General features: G+C 37.4%; 1 protein-coding gene across 2 annotated transcripts in view; it reads left to right on the top strand.

Annotated features, from left to right (window-relative positions):
- Nucleotides 1-13,954, top strand: part of EWSR1 (EWS RNA binding protein 1) — a 16,161-nt gene extending 2,207 nt beyond the window's left edge. The window contains exons 2-17 of one of the 2 annotated variants that reach the window (XM_072415302.1): nt 1,451-1,487; nt 1,581-1,632; nt 2,285-2,411; nt 3,224-3,410; nt 3,521-3,688; nt 3,910-4,199; nt 5,891-6,068; nt 8,600-8,634; nt 9,257-9,289; nt 9,761-9,879; nt 10,537-10,666; nt 11,199-11,321; nt 11,424-11,562; nt 11,660-11,757; nt 13,062-13,302; nt 13,393-13,954. In XM_072415302.1, the coding sequence (XP_072271403.1) occupies nt 1,451-1,487; nt 1,581-1,632; nt 2,285-2,411; nt 3,224-3,410; nt 3,521-3,688; nt 3,910-4,199; nt 5,891-6,068; nt 8,600-8,634; nt 9,257-9,289; nt 9,761-9,879; nt 10,537-10,666; nt 11,199-11,321; nt 11,424-11,562; nt 11,660-11,757; nt 13,062-13,302; nt 13,393-13,432 (1,997 nt within the window). In that variant the 3' untranslated portion in view covers nt 13,433-13,954. Of the gene's footprint in view, nt 1-1,450; nt 1,488-1,580; nt 1,633-2,284; nt 2,412-3,223; nt 3,411-3,520; nt 3,689-3,909; nt 4,200-5,890; nt 6,069-8,596; nt 8,635-9,256; nt 9,290-9,760; nt 9,880-10,536; nt 10,667-11,198; nt 11,322-11,423; nt 11,563-11,659; nt 11,758-13,061; nt 13,303-13,392 lie in introns of both variants that reach the window. The other variant, XM_072415301.1, reaches the window with a different exon arrangement.
- The last annotated feature ends 11,486 nt before the right edge of the window (nt 13,955-25,440 follow it).

Genomic DNA, 25,440 nt, shown 5'->3' with positions numbered 1-25,440 from the left:
TTTATTCATTCCTTTTGGGTCATGTGGCTTGTCAGTAATTAAGAGAAAAAAAGTCAGGAGATCTTTCTAAACAAGAGCTTAGGTTTTAGTTGATTATCAGATTATAAATACATGCTGGTTGTTTTAAGGGACTATTAGGTTGCCAAGATTCTGTTCTTTTAGACAAAAAAAAATTGCCCATTAACTTAAGTTCTTATAGATTCACCTATCTTGTGGCTATGACATACTTACTATTTCACAAGGGTACAATACCAGCATTTCACCTTCAAGCTGATAAAATTGAGGGACTCTCACATTGTGTTCGGATCCACTTAGTCATCTATGAAGTGTCCAGGATCTGTTTTCTGGAGCATTGTCCTCAGTTTACCGGTCAAAGATCAGATGATCGTAAAAACTCCAACCTCCGACGAAGAGTTAAAATTTGCTTGTCACCTTCATTGGTAGTCTTCATTCTGTTCTGAGTCAAGTTTTAGCACCCGGCACATCCTCTGAGCGCTCTGTGGTCTCATCTTCTAAGCCCGTATGTTACTACAGGATACACAAGTGATGAAGGAGGAACCAGGCATCTAACGAAACTTAAAAATGTCAGATGCAAAAGTTTGTCAATTTGTTGCAGCAGAACAAATATCAGAGGGACAAGCATGAACCTTATTTTCCTGTGTAACAAACAGTTTATTAGTGCTCATAAGTTTACATAACTGCTGACAGAGTTTTTACAATGTTTCCTGTTTTTGCTGTAAAACAATCTTATTACAATGCACCAAATGGTACCTCGATAAAACTCAATTACTAACCACTCCAGACCACATTTAGACTGTTAAGTCTATATTATTGTCTCCCTTGTTGATTCCACTCCATTGTTTAGAGCACTACTGTGAAGCATGGAGTTGGATTACTACACTTTCGAGTAGAGTGGTTGTAAGAGTGCATGGAAAGCTAGATGTGACACTTCAGGAAACATGAGATTATACATTGCACTGAATGACAATAAGGCATGGGGCATTCTTGTATCACAACCTAATTGAGTCATCCCTGGAGAGGTCAGAAACAAGAACAGACAGTTTTGCCATAGAAAAAATTTTAAAAAGTCATTTTCAATACTCGCAAGACTGCATTCATGTTAGTGGGGCAATACACGATAACTAATGGTGTACCACCTTTGGAGCAGTACTATTGCTGTGATCTAATGTTATGCTAATACGTGTCAATTGTTCACTGATTCATTGTTCAATGAATCACGTTAAAAATAAAAGGTTTGGTCCAATGACGCTAAACTTGGCACCACCGTAGTCCAAAAAAATGCACAAAGTGTTTACTGCAAACTTTAGAGCACCTAGGTACCAGACCATGGTATATACATAATCACCAGCTCTTTGTTATAAGCCTGTAATTTTTGTATATTTTTCCTGTTACCAATTCACATTTTAAAACGTTTCTTCTTCGTTTGTAGATTATAGCACCTATAGCCAGACTGGTGCCCAGCAGAGGTAAGTGTGTATGACTCTTACTAGATTATTCCATTGCTCTAAAATATGTTCTCATACTTTCCTGTGCACTTCATTCTCTTTTCTTTTTTTCAGCTATGGTGCCTATTCTGCCCAGCCAGCTCAAGGATACACACAGACTGCTCAGGTAAATATTAATGTAAAGTATTCATGCATGCAGTAAAATGGTGGGAATTATTATATATGGGAAAATAATACTTTTTAACAAGCTCTGTGTTATTCAGAGATATTGCTTTCTGATTTTTTTGTTTAGCATTTCAGTATTTATAGTAATATAGACTAGAGGTAGCTTTGATTTGATTCAGACACTGTTTCCGCCATGTTTTACAGATTATGTGGTCTGCTTTGGGTCATGAGCTGTTCCACAAATTCTCCATACTTTTTTCTTGCCATCATTCTGGCAGAACCAAAATTAGAAAAAAAAAAATTGTCTCTGTCTAAATATTTATGGACCTAACTGTATACTTAAATCTAATGCTGTGTAGCCAGCCCTGCCCAAATTTTCTCTGCCAGACTAAAGAACACCTCCTATTCCTTCTCTTCTTCCATGACAAGCAATTGCTGGATAGTTCAGCAGGGAGATATTCGGCGGTTGTGACACTGAGTTTAGTGCAGCAGCAGGTTTTTGAGATTGGTAAATGTAGTCCAGAGATGTGCAAAATGTATCTGACTTTGTTTAGTAAGCTTTTATCTCCCATGTCGCTCCAATGTTTGTGAACTTTAGGTCTGCAAGTTGCCCTTTGGGTTTATATTTCATTGCATTATTTACTTATTTTCAGGCAAGCTATGGACAACAGAGTTATGGCACTTATGCGCAGCCTAGTGATGCCAGTTACACACAGGCACAAACCACTGCCACTTATGGTCAGTCAGCTTATGCTACTGCTTATGGACAACCTCCTGCTGGTAAGATATTTTTAAATGTGCTTGAATATAAGAGTTCATCAAAATGTGCTTTGCTGGATCAAATGGGTCATTTATATGTGGCTCTAGATCATGCTTTCTAGGACCATTACAATTTTGCCTTTTTCAGTGCTCAACTCAGAAATTTTTTTTTTAAGCCGGATGGGAAGAAATTGTAGGCGAGTAGCAGCCCCTGTATTGTGACCAAACTCTTCAGTAACCACCCAAAAACAGCCGGGTGGGTGCTGAAAAGTGCCGGGTGGTGCGCCCAGCTAAAAGGGCCTGGGGAGAACCCTGCTTTTTGTTGATTTGGATGCTTTGTTCCTTCATGATCAGGGGGTTCTTTTATTTTATTTCCGAATAGCTGCAAACAGCACACTGTAATGCTCTTTGCCTATCTGTTAGGAAGGACAGAGATGAGTTGTTTGGCATAACTTCTGTTTCCCCCGTTTCTCTCCTAAAAACCCAATGATACAATAATGTAATTGTATCACTGCGGCAGTAAAGACTAAATGGGAGTACCTGAGATATGTACATCACATGTCCCAGGAGGCTTCGGGCTGCTCCAAAATCAGCAATGTTCAGAAGGAGCTTTGCCCTGCATTGGGGGGTCCACTTTAACAAGTAAGAGGGAGTCTCTTTAATGGTGTCCCTAAGTAGCAGACAATCCTGCCAGAATTGTCCCATATTTCTAATAGTTCCCCTCTCTAACCTCATAGTGTTTTAAAAATAAAGGCATCCATTACTGTACAATGGTAATTGGTTATTTACCAAGTTTTCTAAAACATTTTGCCCTTTCCCTGTATTCATTTTAGGTTATACTGCTCCAGCAGCACCCCAGGCCTATAGCCAGCCTATTCAGGGCTATGGAGCAACAGGATATGACAGCAGTAGTGCAACCACAGCCACAACTCAAGCTTCATATGCTGCACCTTCTGCTTACGGTGCACAGCCAGCTTATCCTTCCTATGGACAACAACCTGCAACCACTGCTCCAGCAAGGTAATTGTTAAGCAATGTTGATGTCTCTGTATCTGTTGCGAGAAAGGTTTGCTGTAACTAAAGTTATTTTATCCTTGAGTTACTACTTCTAATTTTTATTTTTTCTTAAGACCTCAAGATGGAAGCAAGCCAGCAGATACAAGCCAGCCTCCACCGAGTACAGCTACGTATGCTCAGCCCAACGTGGGATACAGTCAGAGCAGCTACAGCTACCCCCAGGCCCCAGCCAGCTATCCGTTGCAACAAGTGACTGCTCCACCATCTTATCCACCCACTAGGTACATTAAAACAAAAAGAGCAATTCAAGAGCCTATGCTGTCCTCTTACTCTCCTGCGAAAGATTTAGGATCCATTCTTCTTGAATGGATCCTGAATGCATTAACCCATTTGCCTAAATGGCAGCCACATGCACCCTCTAGCAACTGGTATAAGAAAATTTGTTTTCATATTAAATGTGTATTCTGTTCCTGTACTGATCTTCTTTTTTTTTTTTTTTAAGCTATTCCACATCTCAGCCATCCAGTTATGAGCAGAGTTCCTATTCACAGCCAAGTTCCTACACTCAGCAGAGCAGCTATGGGCAGCAGAGTTCCTACTCGCAGCCAAGTAGCTATGGCCAACCAAGTAGTTATGGGCAACAAGGAGGTTATGGCCAACAAAGCAGTTACCAACAACAGCAGCAACCACCTCAACAGCCACCTTCTTCAAGCTATCTACCACCTTCATCATCCTATGGCAGCCAACCTCCCAGTCAGTATGGGCAGCAGAGTGGTGGCTATGGCCAACAAAGTGAGTAACATTTTGGTTACTTGTCCAGTCTTCATTGTAATACAGTGTAACTGAAAATCACATCATCAAAGGAGTTTAAAATCAATAACTAGAACAATGTTACATATTGTTTACTTTAAAACACGTTGAAGTGAAAATTCTACCAGGCTGATGTTTTATATAAATAAAGCATGCTTACCTGCCTGTGGGCAATCAGTGTTGTAAAGTACATTGAGCTGTGCATGTGCGACCCAGTGTATATTAAATATCCTGGCCTCTCCTCCGGCTGCTGGGAATGAGTTGCTTTGTTCCGGTCTGGCCAATTGAGATAGCTGAGGCCCTGAACCCCGAAGGACTGGGTAAAGATGGAAATGCCTGTGACAGTGCGAGAACAGGTGAGTTTAAAAAAATTGTGATCAGGCAGATACAATCATTATATCGCAGAAGGGATATCAAATGTGATAAAGGGACCTACCTTTGTTGTTGTAAAATACCTTCTTAGTAGGATTATAATAGACTATATATACATATATTCTATGATGATTACTGATAATTGGGGTGTTAAGGACAATGATAACGACAATGATTTGCTTTTATGTGATCATTTTGGTGTTTTGAGATAATCATTTAGGTGTTAGTGGGCAGTTGTTCACATTCACTGCATTTAAACAAATAAAATAAGTGCATGTGCTTTTGTAATGCATGTATTTCCACAGCCTATTTGCACCATGTGATACTTGCCAAGCACAGTGATCCTCTCTCTCCAGCATTGCAGCTTTAATAGGTCTTCTATCAGGTTTGGAGTCTCTGACCTCCTAACTTCCTTGTGCTAGAGATCGCTGTACACAGGAAAAGGCAGCAAGCACAGCGTACATACTAATAGAGTCGGGTAGACAGGTAGAGGCCATGCTGTCATCCCTCATACGAACAGTCATGGTCTCTAAAAACAGGGAAAGGTAGCCCTCAATAAACATTATTAGCCTTGGCCTTAACACACCAAAGGTGTGTTGTGATGTGGGTGTGGCTTGTGCTTGTGCTTGTTTTTGTTCTTTTTTTAACTCAAAATATGCTGTAATTAAAAGGGTTGTTTACCCTTTTATGTAAAGTACAAATTCTGAGTTTAGGTACGCTTTAACATTTTAGTTCTACTTTAGGGTAAATTCACAGATGCAAGCTCTAAAAGATACCAGTGCATAAAATTGCTTTAAAGGGTTTTTAGAATAGCCTACTAAATCTTCCATGTTTTTCATGCTTTCCAAAAGATAGAATGGGTAGCTTATACATGACGATACTGTGACCATTTGAATGTATAGCTGGTAAGAAGTCTTGGTGGATGATGGATGGAGGTATCCCCATATTTACATTCTCATCAAGCAAATACAAAATTGGTGACCTATGGAATATACTAGATTAGGCTATAACTACTAATTTGAATGTATGCAAATCAAACTCTATATACTGCTAATATATTCACACACTTTCTTGGTTGCCTTTACAGAAAAATTAATTGTGTTTCCAACCAAAGTTCACCTCGGCCCCATCAGTTAAGGCCAACAAAAAAAACATTGTAGTGACCCTTAGTTTTATGAGTAAACTATATATCTGACTGATATACAAATGTTATTAATGCTCATAGCATATTTGAAAACTCAACAGAATATTGTAAATGGGTCCAAAAGTAAAAAAACTTTTTTTTTTTTTTGGCTGTTTAGGCAGTTATCGTCAGGACCACTCAAGTAACAAAGGCTCTTATGGGCAAGAACCCCACCAAGGTTATTCTGGTTCTGAAGGCCGCAACTCTGGAGGCTCTGATTCCCGTGGTAGGGGCCGGGGCATGTATGACAGAGGTGGCCTGAACCGTGGCGGTAGGGGAGGCCGTGGAGGCATTGGGTAAGAGCAAAGCTACTATTTAAGAATTAAACTTTCTTTCCCCTCTAGATGGTTGAAGAATGCAACTGGGTGAAGCACAGATGAAACATTATATTTTTTTTTTCAATTTTTGGTATTGAAGTTACTTCCTTTTATAGAAAGCAACTTCCCAAACAAAACTGATCTGCTTTGTCTTTCCAAAAGCCAATTGGTCACTGGTAACTTAACTGGCGTTACAGGTTACTCACACCATTACTAGACATTCAGCAGGCTAAAGACACAGGACTGTTTTTTGTTTTTTATATATATATAAAATATTTTTTTTTTTTTTTTCTTGGAACTTTACCAATTGTAGCAAACATTAGGTGGTCAGTAACACTGGTCATTTTTATCTCAAACAGTCCTGGCTTCCTGTTAAATGTCCTATTTTTATCCTTGAATTGCATTTTGGAACACGTGTTCTTAGGCCCCAGTGTGCTGTTCTGAACAGTCACATAAGAAAGGGTCAATGATGGATTCGTGGTGGTTTTTGCTTATTAATGGCTTTGTTTTTTACCTTTCAGAGCAGCACTATTAGGGGTTTCTGGGTTTACAGGTCATTTGTTTGGGAGGCTTTGAATTGAGTGTCTCTCACCCCTTACACAGCAGTATTAGTAGAAAATGGGTTTCTGTAAGTATACATGTTTTTCATGTAAAGCTGCACAGAACTCTGCAGCCCTATTGGCCTTTTAGATCTGTTTATTTAACCGTTCTAAACAATGGCCACTTTGTACTACATTGTCTGTGCTGCTTTTGTGTCAATTAATTCATTTGTGGAGCCATTTAAGAGATCATTTAGTGCCTCCACTGTTTTTCCTAATAGTCTCTCTGCATTTTTATGGTTTATATTAAGCAATGTGCCTGTTTCGTAGCTAAAAACCTCTGAAAAGCCTTCCTGCATAGTGTTAAGCCTGACATTTTAAAAATAAAAATCCAAATATTGTAAGTGGGAAACATTTGAAATATTCAGATTTTTAGTCATAAAGCACTTATGGGCTATATGTAGATAAATCCATGGCTTTCCTATTGAGCCTGCTAAATGCAAGCAAAAAATCTCTTTAACTAAATTTTATCCAGCATAGGCAGGTTTTTCAGAGTTGTCACAAGGTAGGTAATGTATTTGACTCAAGTAAATACCACATGAATGCTTTTTCTTAAATGTGTTTTTGTTATTGGTTGTACATGAAAATCCCTTATTTTAACATGCTTTGTCAAATTTATATGCCACAGGTTACAAAGTGAGAGCGTTGTATACACTTCAGTTCTATAAATTACTCACTCAGCCGGCAGCATAATGAAAAGTGGGACTCGGTGTCTAAATGGAGAGGAGAATTTGCTAATATATCAGGCCTAAATATAAAAGTGTTTTTTGTAAATTGTAATCTTTAGACTAAAATGTAAGGGAAAAGAAATGAGGATAGCTCGCCTATTTGTTTAGTTTAAATATTTTATTGTAAGTTTTTGTATGGTTTAAGAGCTAAAAGCTTAAACAAATGTATTCATGCAGCTGCAAGTATTAAAGGTGCAATGCTTTGATAGTGGAATATGATTTGCCCCAAATTTTGACCTAAAACTTTTTTATATCTTATTTATTTTTATTATTTTTTTTTTATCTAGAAGCATTTTTTTATATTAAATGGAACCTGTCACAATAGAACAATGAAAGCTGCCATTGGTAATTTTTCTGAATTTGCATTATTCATGGTTGATATACTCATCCATTCTTCATCACATTGGTTGCTAATGACCTGGAGTCAGCATTTGCCTCTTGGATTTGCCTTGGATCTTAAGATGCACCTTTAGGAGACTGAAAATTGTGGCTCTTATATTTCTATTCTGGCATACTGTAAACCCTTTCAACCAAAACTTCTTTTGTGTCCTTGTACAATCTGGTTGTAAAACAGATCAGTCAGATGGGCAGATATGTATTCGTAAAAGTTGCAGCTTATTGCCAAACAATCTTCCTTGTATCAGCATGTTTGACTGCTTTACATTTCTTTGTATTGTCCTACACTCGGTGTAAGGCAGTGCATAGTCATTGAGGCAGGTAAAGGGATGCCGCACTGCATGTCTGTGATAGAGAAGATTGTACATGCCTAAAGCTACCAAGTGTAAACAAAAGTCCATCAAATGTACTTATTTGCCCTTCTGAATGAGCATTGTTATTACACATTTTGGTGTTCTCAGCAACATGTTGGGTTTTTTTTTTGAGTGTTTTTTGTGGGGCTCATTATAGAGCAGTGAAATCTTAAGACAAGCATTGCACGCTTAATACGGACACTGAGGTGTTGAGCCCACTTAGCAGAAAGGTCTGTTTTAGATATCATAAATGTTCAGGCTGAATCAAATAAAAACATACTTGAAGATTAGTGCCACGCTGAGACAGATGCTTTGTATGGACATGTTAAGCCACTGCCGGCTCTGTACCCTTGAACCCCCTTCGAGGCCCAGAATGCTTTATGGCTCTTTAAAGGGAAAAGGCCTTCATTTCTTCACCTTTATTCTCCCAGCAGCGGTGGAGATCGAGCTGGCTTCAGTAAGCCTGGTGGTAAGTTTTTGAGTATTACAAATGGGTAGTGTAACACTGAACAGTATCCCTTTCCCTTTTATAATTTTTAGCTGTTTATTTTTACTTTGGTAACACCTAAGCATGGTGTAAAAAAAATTACTGTGTGCAAAAGTTTAAGGGTCTGGCCGGCATTAACTTAAGGGTGTATATGGTTATTTGGTTACACAAAATGAACAAAATATCCCAAACAAATCCAGACGTATGTAATTTGGGGGAAGTGTTTTATTTCTGCACTGATTTTTACTGCACACCATATTGTGCAAAGTATACATACACCTGGGCACACAAAAGGTTTTACAGATGGTTGGTCAAAAGTGCCCCTGTCCCTTCAAAAAAACTTGGCCTTTACTGCTACAATACATCCGTATAGTAGCAGTGAATGTGCAATATACATAACTTTTGAGTTATTCCTTCCCATACCTTAAAAGAATTTATTAAGCACACATATACCCAAATGGTTTATTTCATGCCCCTGTTCTGTGTGCCTTTGAACCCCCATTTATCATGGTGTTATTTTGTAGATTTTTGATGTTTATGTTTGTGTTATACAGGGAATATGTTCTTGTTATTAACTTCTCTTTTGTACTTTTTCGTCCCTCAGGACTTCTGGACGATGGCCCTGAACCTGACTTCGGTATGTTTTTTTTTTTTTTTTTTTTTTTTCAAAATACAGATTGTGGTTTATGACAAATTGTATAAAGCTTGATGTTGATGCAGTGTTTTGAGGAAAAGAACCTACAAGTTGGAAATGTCTTTTATAGAAAGATAAGATTTACAGTGGCGGGCTTCTCAGGCCCTAGCAGCTGCATTCGCATGCCATGTTCTAGCAGATGCAGTATTCAAACTTTTGCTACCACTTATTGAAAAACACTCATTCTCTTCAATGATAAGTGTCTAAGTAGCATTAGTTTGATGGCGGGCAGACTGTAACCACTATGGAAAACAAATGTGGACAAGAACTTGAGGATAAAAAAAACTTTCACTTGCTTCTAGCTTCTGACCAGTTAAGCTTGATTTGTAAAATAAAAGCAGTTGAGATGTGAAAAAATGCCCTTTTTGTCTATTTTCGTAAAAGGAACTAATAATGCACTTTTTAACTTTTTAGCACCCCCAGTGGAACAAGAAGAGGAACCTGAGAACGACACTATCTACTTGCAGGGTCTAAGTGAAAATGTGACAGTAGAAGAGTTGGTGGACTTTTTTAAACACTGTGGGGAGGTTAAGGTGGGTGATGGTAAAACCTTTCTGGATTTTGAATGTGTTCTAGTTACTGGTTAGGCAGAAAGGCTGACCTTGGAAACAAATCATGGCTCTGGACAGTTTTTCTAGCTAGCAAAGATAATAGGCATCCTGGGGTGTTTAAAAACTTACACTACAGGCCCTGCATGACCCCAAAGTGAACAACAGTTATGAAGTCAGCTTACATGAATGCACATTTTACACACACTTTAAAATACACTCATGCACACTCTTACAATATACGATGTAAATGTAGAAAATTCTCCCCAAATGTTAGACTTAAACTGAAGAACTTGTAGTAAAATATGAATTTGCAGCCATGTTAAGTCTTTCTATATTGGGTAATAGTATGGCAGATTTGCTTGCCTTCGATACTGGTCACATGCTCAAAAGTCTAAACATTTTCCCATATAAGCAATATTGTTTGCTTCTTTAGCAGAAGTCTCATTTCAAAGTATTCACCATCTTCTAATAGACTGTCACCATATATTAATGTTCTGATTTTCTATGTCAAGTGTTTTTATAGGGTTTCTCTTTATTTATCTTAAGTGATCATCAAATGCCTAATTTATAGCATTATTTTTTGCTTTTGTTTGACCATAGAAGATTGTGTAACTTTCATGTATTTCTAATCCTGAACAGATCAACAAAAGGACTGGGCAGCCACTAGTAAACATTTTTACAGACAAGGAAACTGGAAAGCCCAAGGGGGATGGAACGGTTTCATTTGAAGATATGCCTTCAGCTAAAACTGCTGTGGAACTTTGTGATGGTTAGTGTGATTGATAACATATATTCATTTTATTTCCTTGTATTTGCACAACCTTTTAATTTTTAGTTGATTAGAAGCCTAAAACTTGCATTTATTTCTCGCCTAAATTCTGATCTTGATGGACTGCTGAATTAAATGTCTTCTCCACTAATGATCAGTTTGTGGAAATGTCTTGTGTTCTTGAAACCACTCTTTCATAATGAAGGCCAATTAAATTTTGGCTTTGTTTGGGGGTTAATTGGATTTTATTGATAAGAAAAAATTGTTCCGTGTATATTAAGGTAGTCAGTGTGATTTACTGGGGCTATGTATGACCTTATTACGAAATTGCTTTAGGGATCTGTTTGTACAGTTATGCTGTGGTTAACTAATGAATGGCACCCCAGTGCTTTGTAGCACAATATGCGGTGTGTTGCTGAAAATGCTACGTTGTTCCATTCAAATAAAATGTCATGTTCTGTTTTTACTCTTGTACTATAGTGCATCAGTAACCTCTCCTCTCCTTTTGATGTATTGCTTTTGTTGGGTACAGGAAAAGAATTTCAAGGAAATAAACTGAAGGTGTCTTTGGCACGTAAGAAGGCTCCAGCTAACATGAGAGGTGGGTTATTGCCACGTGATGGTCGAGGAGGGCAGCCCCCACTTCTTAGAGGAGGTAAGAAATATTCTTAGGTAATTATCTGTAAAATAACTTTATTTTACGCTGCCTAATATTTTATACATGAGCAGCTAACTAAATACATTCCACAAAATGCAGGCCCTATGCCTCGTATGATGGGTCGTGGAGGAGACCGTGGTGGTTTTATGCCAAGAGGGCCACGTGGAGGACCACGTGGCAGCCCTGTCAGTGGGCCCAATGTACAACACAGAGCCGGTGACTGGCAGTGTCCAAACCCGTATGTATTGTAGAACAAACCTAATATTGACCTAAACATAAAAGCTCCAGCTCTCTTGTTCGTTTATTCCTGTTAATGGTCTGACTTCTCTGTTTAGGGGTTGTGGTAATCAGAACTTTGCCTGGCGAACAGAGTGTAATCAATGTAAGGCTCCAAAACCCGAAGGTTTCATTCCTCCGCCATTCCCACCCCCAGGTAAATATCTCAGTTTGCTGCACTTGATTGCTAACTGTCATGGCCTTACTCACTTTTTAGATACAGCTGCTTGACTGCTCTGTATTAAATGGTTTTTAAAAGCACCTTTCATTAGGTCATGTCACAAGTGGCTGGCATAAGTTTCCAGCTTAGTGTGACCAAGGTTCTTAAACATTTAGTAGCATTTACATATAGCACAGAGATGTAATCAGTGAGCGGAGTTTAGAGTCTGCTTTAAACATGGCACTTAACATCCATTCTGTTGCCGTTAATGTGTTCCTGTTTTGTTTCCTGCTGATAAGATTCCAGACCTTTGTGAGGCACTTTTACAAAAGTGTAATACTTTACAGAGTTGTTAAATCTGTCTTATCATTCTGGACTAGTTTTAGATTGTAATTCCTTACCTTAATACATTTGCAGTGTTTAATATATTTTGATTCCCTAGTACATACAGTTAGGTCCATAAATATTTGGACAGACAACTTTTTTAAATTTGGTTCTGTACATTACCACAATTTTAAATGAAACAACTCCGATGCAGTTGAACTGCGGACTGTCAGCTTAAATTCAGTGGGTTGAACAAAAAGATTGCATAAAAATGTGAGGAACTAAAGTCTTTTATAACACAATCACTTCATTTATGGACCTAACTGTATTCCATATGAGACTACCCTGTCTTTGTTTTATCTACAAATTACGGATTCAAATTTTTTTAACATTGTTAGTGCACATAAACACTCAAGTCTTTATGTGTGTTTTTTTTTTTTTTTTGTTTAGTTTTTTTTTTTCCACAAGGTAGTGGTCTACCCCCCTGGGCATTCCCTAATTAATCATAGTCTTTGTACTCTGTTTACTATTCTTTGAATACTGTAAGATCAGAGTGGATAACTTCCAAAGAGGGATTGTGTGTGATCTATCCCCCGTGGCCCCCTGCCATATAACCTAAAATACCTTGTGTACCAGCCCACTACCACATGCCACAGAAACCACATTTGAACCAAATGGGACCCCTATCCCCCTGTTTGTTATGGCAGGCTTTAATGCACCATTGCACTTTTTTTTTTTTTTTTTTTTTATCTTTATATGTATCCACACACACTGCTTTTTCCAAAACTGCATGTAAGTCTATACAGTTGCACTACTCAAACTGGAAAACAGTTTTTCTGTTTATATTGTAGGCCTTAATTAACTTGGGGGAAGTTACATTTTATATAACGTGCAGCGTAAACTAGCAAATACCTGTATGGCATTATGACCTCAACAAAAAACCTAATCAACATGAATTTGTTTTTTCTCATGCTCAGGTAATGAAAGAGGAAGAGGTGGACCTGGTATGAGGGGAGGCAGAGGATTGATGGACCGCGGTGGCCCTGGTATGTTTAGAGGTGGCCGAGGAGGAGATAGGGGAGGATTCAGAGGCCGAGGAATGGACCGAGGATTTGGCGGTAGGCGAGGTGGACCACCTGGTCCCCCAGGACCTCTTTTGGAGCCAATGGGAGGAAGAGGTGGTGGTGGAAGACGTGGCGGTCCTGGAAAGATGGATAAGTAAGTGGTTTTTTTCCTGTATTTCTCTCAGAAAGAGAGCTTTCCCCTTCATGCTTCAGATTAACTAATAAAATTATGCTTTTCTTATAGGGGTGATCATCGCCAAGAGCGCAGGGAGAGACCCTACTAGATGTTGACAGGCTCCTTTTCTCAAGATTTATTTTTTAAGTCAGAAATGTTTTAAATTTATAATTCCATATTTATAATGCTAGCATGGGGTCCTTCCATTGTTACATTATGACTATTCTTTGTCTGTACCTTAGTATTCACAATTTGTGGAGACATTAAAAACGAGAGTTTAAACGGTAGTACCAATGATTTTTGTTTTTTATTTTTTCTTAAGAATCAAACATTTTTGAAGGCTCTTCATTGAGTAAGTTGTAAGCAAGGTTTTACTTAAGTGGTTTTGTCAGCATGTAGCATTGTGGTAAAATATGACTGGAGGGAGTGTATCCACAAAGATCTCTTGTGACTCTTGGCTTGTTCAAATGTTCTGTGGGTCTCTACATTTCCAGCTTAAAGAACCTGATAAGATCGGTGATCTTGTTAAACGTTTCCTGCAAAATGACTGGGTGGAAGTCATGAATGTTTTATATTCTAACTTGTACAAGTTTTGTTGACATCCACATTACAATAAAAACTTGCAATCCAATACCCAGTTGTATTGCTTTTGTTTTTTCCATGATTGGTCATTAGGGGGGCTGCCATAACACTAAATGTTCGTTGCCTACTGCGGTCGGTTTTTGTTTTGGCAATTTACCAACATGGAACAAGTAGGCAGGTTAGTGCCAATAACCCTTCAGCTCCTCCCCGTTCTAATCTTTTGTACTTCCAATTTGTTTGATCTGGAAAACAAAACAACCTAATATTAAGATTAGGTTCATCCCTTATGAAATGCATACACATTTTCAGGTCCACATCTTGGTTTTAATCCAGACGCAGCCTGCCAAGTTCCCGTGTACAGTGGGTCACCGAAAGGCCAAACAACTTTTTTAGATGTACAGTGCCAGTCTTTCATTGCCTCACCTTTTCCAGCAAGTGGGTGAATACATTTTTTGTTAACTGATGGAACAATGCTTGATGTTTACCAAAGTAGTTTGGGTCCATTTCTTTTAACCTCCTAGGCAGTAACCCCCAGTGTGACTCTGGGTAGAGAAAAAGATGCTGAAAGCGGTAACCCCGAGTCACACTAGCTAAAACAGTGAAATACAATAGTAAATAGAGCCCTACCTTCTCTTCCGGCATCCTCTCACATCCTCCAGCCAGCACTCTCCGCATCCTATGAGTCACCGGTAGTTCCTGATGACATTGGTACTTGCGCCCGCTGCATTGGGGCAGTGGCAGGAATTTCAAATCTATTGCAAATACAAAATAACTATTGAATGCAATACAGTAGATTTATATGTGTAAAAGCAGTACATGTCTTTCATGAAAAAGTATTTTACAGTATAATATAGTATGAGTAAAATTATTTAAAAAAAAATCATTTAAATTATATTGACATGATTTTGTGTTTCAAACTTTATTATACGGTAAAATAAATTTTCATGAAAAACAAAGTACTGCTTTTAGACATAAAAAAAACACACAGAAAGGTTAAAGTACACAAAGATTAGATTACTAAAAAGGAATAGACTTGTGAACATGACTTCAGATCTTTTACCATCAATCAGCCAACCATGTAAAAGTATCTTCCTTCCTTGCATAATTGTATACTTTCTGATCTGTTCTCTTTTTGCTGTTATGCTCTGGGGTGGTCACTTGTTTCCCCGTAGCAAAAAAAAAAAAAAAAATCTTAAAAGTTTTTGATATGTGGAGATGCCTTTGACAATGTGTTATGCATTATGTATTATGTTAACGATAACAGGTTTTGAACGCTCCAGAAAAACTTTATTTGATGTTCTGAGGTGGTTCTGATAACATCTAAATGCGATAGTATGTGTTTATACCTTGATAAGAAAACAAAATATGTGCTAGATAAATCATAGATACCTTGACACTAATAATTATCAGGAAGTTGTTCCTTAATGTTTTTTTTTTTTTTTTCTCTATTTTTAAGTATGCTGAGTTTGTAGTTTATATCCTCAAATTACCCCTTTTCTGTATTCATACTATTTTGGTCTCATTTAGTATCAGTCTCCAAGAAACATCCCCTGAAGAAGCCAATAGGCAAAACGCGTTGGAATAAACAATGCACTGTCTATCTAGTCCTGTAAAAATAAGGTAGCTTCACAACTGGGACTCTTATGCATTTTACTTGGGTTCTATATAAAAAAAATGGTTTTGCTTAGATATTCTTGGTTTGTGTTAAGGTACAAGTGGTTATTGATCTGGAAGCTTGCCAGTTGCTTCTTGGTTGGAGGGCATTATTTGGTATAAAAAAAAAATTCTGGAAAACAAATTTAACCTATAGGATTTAGGTTTTTTCATTTTTGTTTTTTCTTTTCTTTTAGCCAAACTGGTATATAACCTTATTTTAATATCAAACAAATATAACATGCATGTATCTGCAGTCCCCACTGGTATGACTAAATCACTGCCTGTTAAAACTCACACACTCTGGTAGTGATAAAGCTTACCTGCTTCAAAACATGTATTGCCTAGTAAAACCCTTTCTAGGATAAGCAGTAACATGGAAAATGCCCTGCAGAATTAGTAAAAGAAAAACCTAGAGCTAGGTGCGATGTAAAATGAAATCTTACAGAATAATAAATAAAACTTGTTTTTTGTGTTTATGTAATGTGTATCATGACAACTGCTAACTCTAAGTTTTGTTTGATGTGTACAAACATCAACGTCAAGTTATTTCATGCAATCACCTTTTTGTGTGTAGCATCTGTTGTTGGAGCTGATAAGCTGTCTCTGCATTCTGCTCAATGGTAAAGCTCCTGTATACCATAGCAGACATTTCCTTCCAGTAACCTCCAAGTTATAATGTGCCTTCCTAACAAATTACCGCCTTCATTTTACACCCTTGCCAACTTGTCAGATTTGTAAGCTGTAACAATGTAGAACTTTGAAAATCTTCCTGGTTTAGTATGGTGGGGGAAAAGTTGGAACCTCAGAGCTTTTCCTGTCTGCTGGAAATGCATGGTAAAGCTGTAAATAAGAGATAATTTTCAACAATCTGTGAAATATTTACCATGCATTTATAAACCATTAGGAGAAATTAGAGAATTATTAAAAGTTTTTATTTATCAATCCAAAGTGAATGGACAGAATAATCTTAAAATCAATATTTTGTGTAACCACCCTTTGCCTCCAAAAATGACATCAGTTCTAGGTACAGTTTCACACAGTTGTTAAAATAATTCAGCAGATAAGTTTCTTTCAAACATCTAACCACAGATCTGTGGATGTAGGCTGCCTCGAATCCTTCAGGCTCCTTATGTAATTTTGGACACACTCCATGTTGAGATCAGGTCCATGCCCGTGCTATACTATCACTTCAAGACTCCTTTGTTCTTTATGCTGAAGATGGTTCTTACAGCAGAACTTTTGTTAAAAAAAAAAAATCACACTTGCCTTTACTTTCATTAATTTCCTGCGCCTCTGACTAATTCCTTCTTATACCTACATCACACTGCTGTAAATGTAAGAAAAATCTCACTGCACATGCGTGACATCGGCAGCTTTTTTTTTTTCTCCAATGCCTGGAAAAGCCCCTTCTGTGCAACCATGATATTGGGAATGCGCAGAAGGAACAGCTGCAATTCTTCCACCAAGTCCTCTCCAGACCAGACTTCTCTAAGTGACAGATGAGTGTAACTGGGTCCCATAGGTTTTTGCTATTGCTGAGCCCTGCTGGATAGCTTTTGATATTAAAGGCAAGAAAGCGTGGTCTTTCATCTGGTACACCATTTCCTTGGCTGACCACTGCATCTACCGTCCTTAATGTTGCCTGTTTCTTTGTGCTCCTTTAAAAGATCTTTAACAGCACATAGTGAAACCCCAGTCTGCTTTGGAATCTTTGCTTGGCAGAGTCCTTGCTGATGTAATATAACTACCTTGTGTCTTGTTGTGTCCAGCCATGGTGTATGATCTGGGATATCTGTGTCTTTCACAGCCTCCCATTGCTAGCAAAGTTTGGCTGTTCCTCACCCAGTTTTAAGCCTTCTACTTACACAGTTGGTTCTGTTTCAGAACCAGTTAATGCTGTGTTACAACCTAAAAATAGTAATGATGAGCATCTGTTTGGTGAAATTGGACCTGACTATATTCCTACAAAATCCCTGACTTTGAGTGTACCTATACGGTGTGATGTGAGTTTGAAGGGGAGTAGTCACACCAAATATTTGATTTATATTTTTCTTCTGTTAGCTCTCTTTGCATTTTATAAATTGATAAGAACAATCAATTAGGTGAAAGCATTCTTATTTTCCACTATTTCTGCACACCTGCCTAAATTGTATGCAATATTGCATGTCTTGAGAAAAGAAAGAAAAGCTTACAGTGGACTTTCCACTGATACTTTGAGCTGCTATATGACTTAATGCATAAAACTACAGCTTTCCTGGTTTGTTTTCTGATCCATTTCCTTTAATTCGTTCTGAATCATTGACCTGGATTATGTATGTAAGTAAGTGTAATAGAATAGTATGCAATTCAGCACACTGCCACATTGTTGCAGGTTTGTCGCTGATATAAAAATATCTGCATTAGACACAGGCAATTGGCATTATTTTAAAATGAGTTTTGTCATTGCATTCTCACAGTAAAATACCTGCTCTAGGGTACAAGTTAGCAGGTGCGTCAGAGCACTCAAAAATTCATCAACCAACAAGCATCAAAAGGTGTAGTTGATCCATTTAGTTTCTCTAATCCCGACGTTTAAAATATGGAGCAATTATTTTTACCCCTGAATTCTGTTATTGGCACAAACCTCAACTTAATCAACGTATCAAGTAGGATGCTACAATTGTTGCAGAGCATAACCCTTATTCAGTAATATATTCAACTTCATAAAATGATGTATGAAGAGCGGTGACAATATAACACTAAAGCGAGAAAATAAACTAATGTGATGGAGCAATCTAGTGCATATATACAGTCCCAGGAGATACATAAATGAAAAAAAGTGGTTTGTGTGGTATGGTTTGTTGTCCACACAACTCCTAACCTCACAAAAGAGAAGGTTTTCCCAGTACAGAAAGTGTATTTGATGTCAAAATGTTAGACAGGGAGGACTGAAACTCATCACCTCTTTCTTCTGTTTTAAGAAAGTGAATATTTCCCCAATGATACAGACTCTCCCTCTAGGAAGGTTTCCTTCTAGGTTCCAAAGTTTGGTGATAATGGTCCCTGAACCAAAAGGCGTTTCAGGATCTGTGTCACTATTTAGAGACAATAGACATAAATATCCTACTGTCTCTATTTTAGCTCAGGTTTGTCTCCAGGTAGCACTATCAGTTACTAGAGGCTGTAAATGCACTATTGGCTCAACTGGATAATTGCAGTCTGACTTATTCCTTTCCTCCCCTAAGCAAAAGAAGGAAAATTATTTTAGACAACACTTCTTTTATTATTTATTTTTTTATTAACTATATTAACACGTGCAAGCTTGTGCAATCAAATATGTTATCATATCTTTGTCACATGCTTGCTAAGTTGCAAAAATGCTGCAAGTTTGTTTTTTTAATTTGTTCCTGAGATTTGACAGCCTATTTAAATTAATTGATCAGCCTTGTTAATACATAATTAATGTGTTCATGGCCCTTAAACCCTTACTGACCAACTAATTGCAGATACAGGTAATTAATTTATCCCCAATGTTTGAGCTAAAGATTCTCTATTTTAGTTTTTTTTCTCTCTCTAGCTCAGCTGTCCCCTCCACCAGAAAACAAACCTACTGCCACTAAAGAGGTGGAGGTACAAACGAAAAGGATATATCAAGAGTTTGTGGGGAACATAGCTATAGGTAATTGCCAGTGTTTTATAAATAGGTAATGTCATCTTGCTTTGGACTGGTATAGAAAGTTGTTTCAAATATTAATATGTAAACTAAATGAGAATGTTATTACCAATACATGTCCTTTGCATAACATATTTCTATATTAAGGAATGTTTCTTTAGAGCTATGATATGTTCTGCTAAAGTTATGAGGACAGGGTAATAATAATAAAAAATATATTGAAAGGATACCTCAAGTGACAATATCTTGACAGTGGATAACCATCATCTGTATAACACAGGTAATGACTTACCCATGAGTAGTGTTGGTGTTCGAATTCGGGTTGTCCTTATATTCGACCCGAATATGGCCGTTCAAATTCAGATAGACCCGACCCTAAAAACGGGATTCAACGGCGCAAATTCGGCGCTCTGAATTTTGAAGGCCTCCTTTAACAAGGCGACTCCCAGATGTCCAGCCATAGGGAATAAGTAAAGAGGTACATAATACCCTTTACTGGTTCCCTGAAACGTTAAAATATAAGTGCAAATAATGAGTCCAGACTTTAATGTGAAATGTATTCTTTAATAAATGTTTGTGGTTTGTGTGTACTTACTACTTACCTTTTTTCACAGTAACTCACTGAAATGAGGTTCCCACAGTCCCTGGGCTGTACTTATTATTTATGATTGGAGGCACATGGGTGCAGGGCACAGTTGATAGGAGGCACGTGCCGCCAATCAGCTGTGGCTTGTACCTGGGCTGTACATATCATTGATAAGTACAGCCCAGTGACTGTGGGAACCTGCAGTTACAGTTGATTGGAGACACATGGGTGCAGGGAACATGCCTCCAATCAGCTCCAGTCAGCATAAGGAAAAGGACTATGCAGTCATGCAGACAGAATTACACAGAATGTGTAATTTACTATACATTATTATATAGATCCTATAGTCTTGAAACATCATGAAACCCAAGACAAATTATTTTTTAGGTATTAGTTTAGAAGGATCATAACTCCAGAGAAAATAACTTGATAGTCTTATTATGTTTACTATCTAATAACCAGTAAACACACTTTTTTATTTCTGCAACAGATTCCAATGCAATAAAATGATTAGTTCTGAAGTGAATCCAAAGGGTATTCATCAGCCAACTGATCGTAAAAGATTTATTTCTGGGGGTTTGCAGGTTAAATATCGATCTAACACAAGTTGTATCGTGAGTTGTGTTACAATGAAATTGTAACACTATATGGCTGAATTATTTTTTTTTTTTTTTTTTGTTTGGGAATGGCCCAGCCAGAGCCCAAATTTAATTCTAATAGAAAATCTGTGGGGTGACCTGAAAAGGGCTGTGTAGAGAGATGTCATCACAATCTGACAGATTTGGAGCACTTTTTTCAAAGAAGAGTTGGGGCAAATATTAAGTCAATATGTACCAACCATGCTGATAGACTCCTATCCAAGAAGACTGATTGCTGTAATTAAATCAAAGGATGCTTCAACAAAAGTCCAAAAATCGCCTCAGGGCTAGTATCAGAAGAGAATCTGGCATGTGTTCTGGATTGATCCACTTTAGTCCCAAAGCATGCATCTTCAAATCAATTTGACAAGGGCAGAAAGTAACATAAAACAGGTTTTACCTTTTTCTACTCTACTCGTAATACATGTGAAGGGGTGAGAACGCAGCGGGGTGCCTCTCCTTTGTTCTCCCCGCTCTCCATAGAGCAGAACAGTGCTGTATGTACAGTGCTCATTTAGTCTTTTGTCATTGGAAGCGTTGGATGGAATTTGTGTATGTAGCCTAACATATAAGAAAATTGTATACATAAACACTGGGATTTTACACACATCGAAAAATATTATTTAGATCAAGTTGATCTTTGTGTCCTCAGCAGAAAACAGCAATAGCTCATGTTTACAGCACAACATCACAGCTTCCCTGGATAAGGGGCAACTACATCCAGGGTTAAAAAAAATTCTAAAAAGCATTACTATGGCAAAGAACTGCTTTTCACTGCTTCTTACTATAATATTGTTTTTTTTCCAACCAGCAGTGGCATGTCCCTGGAAATATAATTATTAGACCTACAGCTATTAAACAGAGTGTCTCCTAAATAATGACGTCATATCTGTCTTGGTAAAACATCACTCATTCTGTCTCATTCCTGACTCATCAGAGCACCTGCAAATACACTTTCACCCAGTCCCATCATAGCAGCCCCATGCTCCTTGAAATATCACACTCAGATTCTTGGTTCAACACGGTGGCCGAACTGGAAATGTTTTTTCCTGCCCCGGATGAGCTTCCCTATGGCCATTCATTAATAAACCAACCTGGCCTGCAAAACCAGTAGCGACTTGAAATCCCCCATAACCTAATTTCAGTAAATGAAAACTTGGTATGCAAGTGTTAAGATGCTTCATGTACACCTAATCATTCCAGACTACTGATTCACCATGTAGTGAAAGAAGTATGAGAGCCCTGAAGCATGCACCTTCAAATCAATTTGACAAGGGCAGAAAGAAACATAAAACAGCCCAGGTTTTAACTCTTTTTTTATGCTACTAAAGAAAAAAAGATTTTCTGTCTCTCCTTAAATTCCTGGTGAAGACTCCAAGGCAAACCTTACAGGGAAACTCCTTACTAGGTTATAAATTTGCCCAATCATTCTTTTTCTGCCTTTGGTGAAGAATTCTCTAACGCCTGCTGGCAAGTTTATTCCTCTATGTTTTTCACCCAGGATTTTTGATAGACCTATTAAAAACATATTAGGTATCTCTGTGTATTGAGGGTTTCATCCCCCTGTGCTGTTCAGTTCCTTGTATTTCTCTCCATATTCGCAGGAACTTTCTGTTTCTAATAATAGCTATAGTTTTTAGGCGGGTGTCGCCATTACTTTTTATTTTCGGTAAACTTTCTGATTTTCCATTCTGCTTTTTTTTCTGTTTCAGTTAGACGTTTTTTCACATAGTAAGGTCTACCTTTGTTCTTACAACTTCCCCCTATGAGCCCATCACAGCATGATTCAACTGATTCTCACAACAACTATAACAAGCAAAGTACATCTCTAAAACACCAAGATTTTTTTTGTAAAGATCCAAACTGTTCAACTTCTAAATGGGACCAATACCTGCACCTGAGTTTTGTTTACATTTTTTGAGTTTTTACTTAATTTAAAAAAACCTTTCTACACCTAACTTGACAAAATACTAATTTGGTGTTCATCAGATGACTTCTTTATCCTCTTCAAAAAGCATTAAAAAAGCAAAACACGCTTCTTCGTAAAGACCAACCAGTGTATCTCTGTGCCCTTCCACTCCATTAGAACTAAAGGGTAATTTTCCCAGCTGTATGTCTGCGTCCTGGGCTGTAAATGTCCAAGTGTTGGTGGATGTGGTGTACAAAAAATCTGACTTTTGCCTAACAACCTTATTTAGAATTGTGGCTTTTGTCCATGGTTCTTTCAGTTCTTTTGGTATTTTTGTCCAAAAGTCTCTGCTAAAAATTTGTTTGTCTTTTTTTATATTGGTCTTCTTTATCACCCATTCTCAATCTGCTTTTTTGTTAGTTCCAACTAATATTTTGCTGGCATGTGAAGGGCCTGGAAACGGGACTGTATTTTTTTTTTTTTAACCTGGCTCTTTCTTTTGTCTGCATAGTTTTATGTTTTTGCTGTCTTTTCCCAATTAAAAAGTTTTCCTATTACTTTCTGTCTTTGTGACACAGATAGCTGACGGAAACTCTAAGCAGATGATGGGCTAGGGGCTGGAAGTAGAGCTAAGAGGCCATTGTAATATTCTAATGCCCTCTCTGACATTTTTATAACTTTTTTTGCAGGTGATAAAGGCAGTTAAAAGGAATGGTTTATCCATATCTGTTACATTTATTGTGACAACATTCTAAAATCAGTACAGTTTTCTATTAAACAGTGGTTGAATATGTTGGAAATTATTATGAAATCACGTAACATGACTGTTCAAGCCTACATAATGTCATCTATGGTTACTATTTGAATATGCAAAATTGTGTGTGCAAGAATAATTATACAATCTGTTTTTTTATTCACTGCTGGATTGTACTTTTTCAAAGCTGAATGAATCAATGTTGTATTAAAATATACATATATAACAATCTACCCCCTTCCCCAAGGCAAACTGATTTGAAGTTACATGTTACACGTGATATGCTGTGTTATTTGGTGGCCCTTTTGTTTATGCCTGAACAGATGATCAAACCAGCTTTCCTACCCGTCTAATGTAAATAAAATTATACCTAAACCCCTTAAAAATACAATACTTTGCCTTCTTATTAGGCACTGAGTATTTTACCAAAATGTTACCAATTTTATGAAAATATGCCATTTTTAGAGAAATGAATTCCTCAGTCCCATTCATCACTACCATCTGTCATTTCACTTCTGTTGCTATGTGGAAACATTCTTCACAACCATCATCATCATTATATAAAATCTATATTAGCTTTATAGCTCCCCCTTAAAAGTATCCAATCCACAACTCTTCTAGAAGATAGATTATTAGAATCTGGATGAGGTGAGGAAACATGGAGAAGAATGCAGTTTAAAATCACTGGATGTGGCTTTGATTTACCATATAACCATAATACCATACAAGTAATATAATCTTTACATTTATCTTATGCATTGCCCCAAAAATATATAACTTGAATAAACAAACATTGGTCATCTCTTGAAATCTTGTCCCCACATTCAACAATACTGGCATGCAATTATTGGCTTTTTAAGAGATTTTTCTGGCCCACAAAGAAAAGTGCCTCTAAATTCAGTATTATCTCAAAAAATTCAAGAGCATTCTAATAAGGAAATCAAGTGCATGAAGAAAACCAGCTCATCAAAATAAAACAAAGCAGCCAAAATATTGTGTAAAGCCACAAACTCCAACCAGAGAAAACCCAGATCATTAAATACATAAAATGAAGAGACAAACATGAAGCATAATAAAACCCACACAAATACATTCTTCTGTACATAAACTTTTTTCCATATGTAAAATAATAATAATAATTTCCTAACTAGAGGACTAAATTACTACTACTCCTATATACTTTGTCGTAGTGATAATGTCACTTACATAATAACAATAAGAGGTTATATTTAACATTTCATTAGCATGTTAATGAGAGGGGGAGGAGGTGGAAGCAGGGAAGGCTAAATATAAGCAGATTAAACTTCAGATTTAATGGTGAGGATCAGGCAGAGACAACAGTGACAGATCTATTGCTGGAGCTCCCAGCCACATAGGAAGGTATCGGTTTATTTTATTCACCAGTGTCCATGGGGACATAGAATATCAATTAGTGTGGACGTACCCTTTTATTCATGCATTACACTGACTTAACAAAACAGCTTATCTGCCAAGCAAAATGATATTTTTTTACTAACAGCTTGCTTCTAAAGTACACACTTCCAACAAGTATCGTTAGAAAACGAACGATTACATCTGAACAATGATTATGCATGATTGTATCTGAACAATTGTATTGTGCACAATTCTGTACATGCTGTTCAAATATAGTCCAAAAATAGTGTACACACGCTAGATACGATCGTTTGAACGATGCAGGAAGTGACATGTAAAGGAGAAAGTGTATTGCAAAAACATGAACGATCACTGAACGACCGTACACACGATAGGTAGCGAACGGTCGTCAGCCAATCAGATCCGCCGTGACGGGCTTTCATTTCCAACGACAATCCTGGTTCGTCGGCGTCGTTGGTCAACTTTTTTGTGAACGATTTTCGGGCGATCGGTCGTTGTTTCCAACGATAATTATTGGAAGTGTGTACGCAGTTTAGGACTTTTAGTTTGGCTGTGCAGCTACAGAACTGATCTGTCAGACACAAATAAATTATAGATAAAAATAATCCAATTTTCTTCTAATCTTGAAATAAAAGTATACTCCCTAATCACTGCATGCATGTATCATGTATAAAACCTCTTCTGAGCTATATCTTTTTTATTTTTGGGACTTGCACACAAAGGATATTTAAGCCAATAACATTTTTTAATACGTAGATTGGTTCAAATGAAAATCAAAGCTTTAGTTCAAAGGATGAATCTGCAGAATGCTTAGTTCCATTGGCATTACGAGAACCCAGATCCATTAAAAGGTAATGGAAGATAATAGATTCTGCAACAAGGGGTTAAGGGCCCAGCCATTATTTCTTTTTTCCGCATTGGCCAAGACGTTAAAATATTTAAACT

The sequence above is a fragment of the Pyxicephalus adspersus genome, chromosome 6 (assembly GCF_032062135.1).
Source record: "Pyxicephalus adspersus chromosome 6, UCB_Pads_2.0, whole genome shotgun sequence".
Lineage (NCBI taxonomy): Eukaryota > Metazoa > Chordata > Amphibia > Anura > Pyxicephalidae > Pyxicephalus > Pyxicephalus adspersus.
This window is presented reverse-complemented; position numbering and strand designations above follow the sequence as displayed.